Source organism: Castanea sativa, chromosome 9, assembly GCF_040712315.1.
Source record: "Castanea sativa cultivar Marrone di Chiusa Pesio chromosome 9, ASM4071231v1".
Classification (NCBI taxonomy): Eukaryota; Viridiplantae; Streptophyta; class Magnoliopsida; order Fagales; family Fagaceae; genus Castanea; species Castanea sativa.
In genome coordinates this window covers 8,397,496-8,405,870 of record NC_134021.1, presented here as the reverse complement: position 1 = coordinate 8,405,870, position 8,375 = coordinate 8,397,496, and the positions used below count along the sequence as shown (strand labels likewise).

At 34.1% G+C, this 8,375-nt stretch overlaps 1 protein-coding gene across 1 annotated transcript; it reads left to right on the top strand.

Moving 5' to 3' along the window:
• The first annotated feature begins 1,662 nt into the window (after positions 1-1,662).
• Positions 1,663-3,521, top strand: LOC142608702 (F-box/kelch-repeat protein At1g57790-like). Its single transcript, XM_075780396.1, has 2 exons — positions 1,663-1,770; positions 2,337-3,521. Exons 1-2 carry the CDS (start codon positions 1,663-1,665, stop codon positions 3,519-3,521), a joined length of 1,293 nt encoding a protein of 430 aa, XP_075636511.1.
• The last annotated feature ends 4,854 nt before the right edge of the window (positions 3,522-8,375 follow it).

Here is an 8,375-nt window from a genome sequence, read left to right as displayed (position 1 = left end):
TCGGCCCATATGCCGAAGATCCGAGGATCCAGCCGAGGGTGAATTTATCCTCGGACGGACACTGGAGAACCAGGGACTTCATGGTAAAGGTTAGGGAATGACACAGTTAAGACCAATGGTTAAAAGGGGTGAACCCTTGAATGTCCTGGAAGCACCGATGTTAGAGAAATACCAAAGATAAAGGCTGCCACCTCCACATTAAAGACCCTGCACCTACCACCCTGGCCGCATTGATGGGGAAGTGACACCTGAACAGTGGAGGGGAAACTTCTGGTTACTATTCAAAGGCACTGAGAAAAGAAATATCTAGACTAAGGGGGAGTGGGGGCAACATGTGTACAAAGTATCAAAAAGAAGAGTATTTAAGGAGCAACCTAAAACAGAAATGAGAGGCACCTTTTTGTAATCTAAAAAGAAAAAAAAAGAAGAAGAAAGAAAAAAGAGAAAGAGATAATATAAGAACAACTCTCGGCTTACGTCCGAGGAGGTTGATTTACAATATTCCTTGTTGTTTCCAAGTGTCTGCAGTCTTTGGCTTGTCATTTAATCCTCACACACTTCTAACCTGGGTTTCAAGCCCACACTCTACAAATTCATATTGTTTAAGGCTCATTGGGCCTGAGCCCGTAACTGTCCTTGGGGGCCAAATACAATTGTGCACTTACATATATATATATATATATATATATATATATATATATATATATATTTTTTTTTTTTTTTTTTTACTGTCAAAATTATTATTTAAATTTATTTTTCAGCCATATATTAATTTCTGCAGGCTCTTAACTACTCCACTGGAGTAGCTATACCAGCTAAGTATATTAATAATCATGCTAAAAAAAAGTATATCATCTAGGATCATAGATTATTATTTTTAATTCATAGTAATTAGGAACGTAGATCTTGACTATGCCTTTTGAACTACATAAATTATTTATATAAACTTATTTATTTGAAAGAAATTAATGTTTAGTTACTTATTTGAAAAAGACCTTTAAAATTGTGTATGAAATTTGGATGTGAATGGGAGGTATTTTATTCAATTTAATTTAATAACAAATAGAGGGGAGAGAGATAAAGCTAAACGACATAAGGAAAACGCCAAAGTAAACCAAATACGACTTTATTTTTAACGAAAGTATTTAGAAATCCAAATCCTAGGAGTATTAGGAATAGATTTCCCAATCCTAGGAGTATTAGGAATAGATTTCTCATGGCATTGTTTAGGAGGTGCTCTCTCTATATAAGGGAATTGATTCAAGGAGTTGATCTGCTTGATGCGCATCCAAAACTTTTTCAAAAGCTTCTTCTCAAAAAAAAAAAAAAAAAAAAATCAGAAGCTAGGTATGTAAAATACTAATATGTCATGCATGGATTCTGATCTCATAAATCACTTAGAATATGAAGGATTCTGCGCACGTTGAGTTTAATACTTCTACTTCATATTTCAGGCTTTAATTACTGTTTCGTTTTCATTGTGCTCTTTTTTCTTTATTTGTTTTCATGTGGTGTAACTTATACAGTACTTTACTTTTTTGTTATATATCAATATATGCAATTATAAGAAGAAAAACAACTTTGAAGTGAATTTAAAAAGAATTTTATTTATGAATACTTTGAACTTTGAAGTGATTGATATCACATAATCTCAACACTAACATGAAAGAAGGTGACAATGAGTCAAATGAGAAATTCCCAAAGTATGTTGAAGATACTGTTCAGTTATATGACTTTATTATTAAACAATTGCTTCTCCGTTTACATTATGTAAGATGTTTAGTAGTAATAAAGGTTTAGTCTTGCGAATGTGTGTGCTGTCACTGTAAACTCTTTGGGATTTCAAAGTTTGTTTGTTTGTTTGCCTATTGCTTTTTCAAAAGAGCAGTTCTAGTGCCACAACAAAAGTCACAATTTGTGTCACAACTCGCCATGAGCGTGGTACATCGTAAATAATATTAGTGCTGTGATTTATGTTTAATTACATTGATTACCGCTATACTTGGTCTTTCAAAATGAATGCTATGTCCTGTTCTTGTACAACCTTCATTTTTATTTTTAATAATTCAATGGTTATACTAGAAGGTGTGCAATAAAGTTACAAAATTCTTCGAAGTTATTTATATTCTTGATGTTTCTAGTATTCATGTAAGGGCTCAATTTTTTTTTTTTGTTTGTTTGTTGGTAGAAGCTGATTTTGGCCATGGACGATCAATCTTCTGATGTAGATGGTCTTGTGTATGCTCTTAATGAGTTACTAAATATCCAAGATGTTCAAGAGTTGGAATTAGCATCTCCTAATGTAGAAGCTCTTATGGATACTGTCAATTCACTAGATATGCAAGAGTCGGGAATATGCATCTTCAGATGTTGAAAAGTTGGAATCTTCATTTGAAAAGAAAGGTGAGTTACTTGCTTCATGGTCAGAACTTCCTCCAGAACTTCTCTATCAAGTTTCAGAACACTTCCTTGATCCAGACTTGACTAACTTTCGTGCCACATGCAAATCATGGTGTTCAAGTGCTCCAATTTTTCGGTGTCGGACCTTATCGGATACCCTAGATTTTGAATCTCCATATAATTTGATGAGTTTGGGTGTGCTTGGCAACAAATGTAGTTTTTTGCACCCATTAAAATGTAATGGTACTTATCAAGAGGACATTCCAGCATTGTTGGGGGCACGTCTCCACTACTCAAAGAAGGGCTGGTTGCTTTTATCGGCAAATAACAGACGTGGAGATTGCCATTTCTTTTTCTTCCATCCCATCAATATGATAAAAATAGAACTTCCAACTAATCCCTATTCATTTGAAAGAATGATCTTTTCCTCACCACCAACTTCAAAAGATTGTTTTGTTGTTGGAATCACATTTTTTGGATATGAATTTGGTATCATTAGACGTGGTGAAGAGAGTTGGAGCATTTTCAGATTCAAACAGTCTCTTCCTCGAGGCATTCTTTTATCTAACTGCAATCCCATATTATATAAAGGGCGATGCTACTGTTTGTGCGAGAGTGGTGAGTTGGGAGTTTTTGATCTTAATGAATACTTGAAAAATCCTGAATGCCAAAACTCGTTTCGTTGGACTCATATTGTTCCTAGTGAATTTCCAGAAGAGTTGCTTGATTCAGTTTTACAGGGTTACTTGTTGGAAAGCAACGGGCAGTTGTTTTCAGTGTTTGAGTTGAGTGATTATGCTCCATGTGTTCATGTTTTCTCATTGAACCCAAACAAGTCTCGGATGAAATGGCATGCAGTAAAAAACCTGAGAAATCAAACGTTCTATGTAAGTGCTGCGGGTTCTTTTTCAGAAACGGCTGTGGTGAGTGAAGCTGGCAATAAGATTTACCTACCGAATGTCCAAGACAACAGATGTGTATTCTACTCTCTTAAAAAGAAGATGTGCGGCTCATTTTTCAGTGATTACTCAACCCGTACTTCAACCCATGGGAAGGAACATACCAACTGCACTTGGATTAAACGCACGCCTGCAACTTTGGATGAAAACTTCAAATGGTGACACATAATTTGAGAGGATCTAATTGTTTTGCTTTCGATGGCAACTTTTGAAAGGACCTATTAATTGTTTTGCATAATTTTTTTTTCTCTTCTCAACTTTTCATAGTTTAAGATTTTATTAGTTGTTTATTTTATGTCAACATATTAGATTCATCGTTCATAAGCTGTAAACTCCATGATTTACTGATCTAAATTTTAAATTCTTGCATTTTGACTCTTTTACGAAATATTTTCTTTTAATTAAAAACAATCATAAATCAAGAACGGTATCTTTTGGGTTAAAATAGGGTCCATAATGAAGAATAAAATCATTTGTCTCACTCACTTAGTCACTCGTAGTATTCTATTTTATGTTCCACCAACTGTAATATGTTGCATTTTGAACTTAGATTAAATTAGAACATCTGATAATTGGCATAGTTGATAGTTCTATAGACTTGGATAGAAGCGCATAAAGCATGCGACTTTAATTTAGGATCCAATCAATGGTTGCACAAATGGCAAGAACTCTCCCAACTAAAGGAAGAGGGAAAAGTATGAGCAACTGGGTGTCATTTAGAGCACATTCAGGATTGGTTCAGTTTATCACCAAGCAAGAAAAGTTATCTCTCTCATACACAGTTTACATGTAGGGGGGTGTTGAAGAGTAAGTTACCCGTTTAGATTGAGGGTGCTGAAATAGAGGGAGAAGGGGAAGGGGAACGCCTAAGGGGGTGAGGAGGGGTTGGGGGGAATCCAAGAAGTTCCGTTTAAAGAAACACTGCACTGCTTCTAATGTATTTTCCATCTTAGAAATGAAACCTTAAAAGAAGTTTATCTCCAAACCAATTTGGAGGAAAATTCTCTCAACCCATTACTTGAGACATCAATGAGTAAACCTATGCCTCCAACCGAGGTCATGGATGGTTTTATTAAAAGCAAACCTGAGAAAAGGAAGAAAAAGATGTAATAGGTTATGAAAGATAAATGCATAAATGAGTAAACACTGGCCCACCCACATCAATTTTGAAATTAAATATTAACATAACATAAAGCATACTGGAAGTAGAATCAGCAAAGCTACAAACCTCAAAGTTGAGAACAGGCAACATACCAGTGACCAGTGCAGGAAAACAGACAGCTAAAAGGTTCCGTTGTGTTACAAGTAGTGGATCGACGGCCAAAATGTCACCAGTTCCATCCTGTTCTATATTGTCCAGCCTCATAGTGCAATAACCTGAAAAGAGAATCTTGTATATACCAAATTTTATGAAAAGGAAGGCTATAATTGCAAGGCTCACGAAATCTAATATGCACACCAGAATAATCCACTGATAGAACATGTTTGACTAAACAAAAAACAATTATATAATCTCAAAGGTCTCTTAGGTGTGTATAGTTCTTGCACCACAGAGGTGGTGCAAGAGCGAATTTGTACCTTAGAAGCATGATGATGAAATCAAGGGATGCTGGGCAATAGAAGTGCCAAAATATGTGCAGATCAGCCTTCATAAATCTTTTATAAATGGTTGTAATGATTTTTTTAAAAAGTTTTACAGTTTGAAGTGGGAGAAAAGGGCACATGACTTTCTTGAACAAATGCAGATACTTGGAGAGCGAAAACTCCTAATAGGGAGAAGTTACAAGATCTTTCTGAAATCTTAGGGGATAAAGAAGCTTGGGTGAGAAATAATGACAAAGTTGGCGGAGGGAGGATAAGTTTTGTCTGCACCTTTTTCAATATAAATTTCAATTCCTGGAATTAGAAAGTGTGCTATGTTTCTTTGAAACTCTTTCTTAAAAGTCATGTTAAAGATTTAAAGTCGACCACCATGATCACATGTTTATATAACCCACTGAAGTAAATGGAAAGGGGATGAACCATGAGATATTTGCCAATGATCTAAGCCCCAACAAGACAAATACCTGCCAATAATTGATACAGAGTACATTGACTTAATTTTGCATCCATTTTTCCAATTTTGACTGATATTGGCAATTTTCAAAATTAGCACCTTCCAAGTGCAATGTACCAGCACCTAAAGCATATTAATCGTCATTAACAAGCCCAGTGCTGGATAAAAAAAAGTCATTAATGTTGACCCTAAAAGAAAATTTCTAGAATAACATGAAATAAAAATAATGAGATAATAAAAAAGAAGTGAGTTAATGTTTAATAGTACATTGATTATGTCTTAAACATAATACAGGAACAAGCTTTCTGAGCAATACGAGAAAACCGAGATAAATTAATAATCAAATGTATATTTTTTATCCTACCACAAATATTTCAAATTGGGTCAGCCAGGATAACCCTCCATGAATTGTCTCCCCAGGCACAAACTAAGTACCATATAGCATATAACGTTCATAAAATAAACTAACATGGACAAACTCCATATGGGTGACTCATCTGAACTTAAAAGAACTACAATAAAATGCAATTCCACAAGTACATGGATATTATAGAATTTCGCTACAGATTTGTATCATTTGAATACAAAGGGCACTTTGCAGCTTCAAAAATGAGAGTGAATGCTATTTTGAGCATAAGCATCAAGGTTCACATTACGATAAATCTTTGAAGAAAAGAAAAAAAACCATATGAAGGGAACTACTTTTCCTTCATGGACTGTTTTTTAGCATATAGGATAATCTATAACAAACACCTCTCCTTGACATCGCAAAAGACAGAACCTTGTGCACGACATATGACCTTTAAATCTTAGGCCAATCTATGGATAAAAGTATCCCACCAACATTTTTGACTTTAAGATGGGGAATGTTGCCAGCAAACCTATTGAAGACTATTGTGAGATCAGCTAAGGCTCGTCCCATTGCTAAAAGGTCCAATTGCCTCTTTTCCTAGGTGCAATTGCTTAGGAAACCTGGGACTAACTTATTTTTCTCGTTTGTTTCCCTTTGCTTTTTCCCCATTTTTTCTTTGAAAACTCAGGTCGGAGAGCTGCTTCCATCAAATCAGAGATAAACTCTAAACCCAATTAATTAAATTACTCAAGAAAATCCATGTTATGTTGAAACTCTACCCCACCAAATTAAGTGTAATTACCCCGGCCCTTTCTGCATTATACCAAACTTTAAATATTAAGTATCCAATTTATAGTTCTTTAACCAAAGGGTCCTGCATCACTAAAGAAGTAAGGGAAATATAGAGTTGAGCTGGGCAATCCATTGTAAAATTCATCATAGAAGTGTATGAAAAGAAAACAAAGCATATATAAAAGTCAATATCAACAGGATGCTTATATAAAATTCATCAAAAAAATGTCATATTTTTCACATTCAGCAACAGATTACAGGATTGGTCTACCTATTATGTATTCTCTCTAAAACTCTACATAAGCATCATCTAAGAAAGAGAAAGGGAATATACCAAATCTTGTTCAATATATATTACACCTCTTCTCACCACCATGATCACCATGGTTAGTTGGTTACCCACCACAAGAAGAAGAAACGTATTCTCATGTAGGGATAGGGAATACCTGAGGCCATTAATGGCGGGCTTGGTCCAACATTGCGAGGAAGAAGAAGAAAGGGCTGAGAGAGTGAAGCTCAGTTCGGGTGAGAAGAGAAGAGAGCCTTTAGTGAATATGAGAAAATTGCCACTCCGTATCACTCATTCCTCACTTGAACCTCGTGATCAAAGGTATATAGACAAATGAATGGAGGAGGAGATTTATTTTAAAAAGGCAAATAGGGATGCAAAAGGGATTTTTAAAATTTTTATTATTATTTTAAGATTAAGGGTTGGGTAATTGATAAGTTTAGGGTATTTTAGAAAAATTTTGATAATATTTTTTACTTTTAAAATTTTTAAAATTTTTTTTACGAGTTTTCATATTTTAAAATAATTGTATAATAATATTATTATTTTTTTTTTTTTCAATTTACAGAACCAAGCAATCATCTTTTTCAATGTGCAATCATTAAACTACTAATTTCCAATTAATTACCAACATATTACCTAAATAGGTAACATTATATATATATATGTAAAAAAGTAACATTATAAACAAAATGCATCATCTGTTTTATGATTTTTTTCAACCAATTTTTGTATTTTTTAAACTAACTAGGATTAAATCGATGCAATGCTCCACTAATTTCTATTTTAAGGAAATCGTGGCCAAGAGGTTAACAAGAAACTTTTTTTGTAAATAATAAATATGCTCTTTTTATTTCATCCTGATCATTAGGATGGCATTATAGTACATTTTCTCATAACTTAGAATCCAAAAGAAGATGAATCTTGCAATACAAGTGATTTCTTATAAGAAATTTGTCCATAATGCTAGCAAAAGAATAAAGGAAAAACTATAAGTTCATTCAACATATTCAAGTTAGGCATTCAACCGTTACATTAATCATGTTCAATAAAGTATTCAGACATTATTTTAGTGTATATGCGTATGTATAAAATGTATCACATAAATCCAATAAATTCAGATAAAGATTAAAGCAAGCACTACGTTGTGTTTATTTCAGGTGAAAAACATATATGGAAAATATTTTACATCCGACAATGTCAAATACTTGGGGTCTCTTCAGTGTAAAATATTTTACACTTCTATTTTACCTTTAACCGAATTACACATCTATTTTTCAGCCTCTACCATGAACAGAGAGAGAGAGAGAGAGAGAGAGAGAGAGAGAGAGAGAGAGCATAAAGGTGAGCGAAGGCATTGTCAAAGGCCATATCTATCGTCTTTCTTGCTCACATTCCCTCTCAAAAACTTGTCCAAGGTCATATTAGAGTGCAAAATGAACTAGGTTTCCAATCTTCGCATTAGATTTCTTTGATAAGTCACCCAATTCTTGGGTTGAGTTTTAAATTAAAGTTTTTTAGAATTTT

What these genes read in the sequence shown, in the direction of transcription:
- LOC142608702 (XM_075780396.1), top strand. Translation starts at nt 1,663, where the DNA reads ATGAAAGAAGGTGACAATGAGTCAAATGAGAAATTCCCAAAGTATGTT. An exon ending in TGCTTCTCCGTTTACATTAT is followed by an intron (nt 1,771 to 2,336) that starts GTAAGATGTTTA and finishes TCAATTCACTAG; the next exon opens with ATATGCAAGAGTCGGGAATA.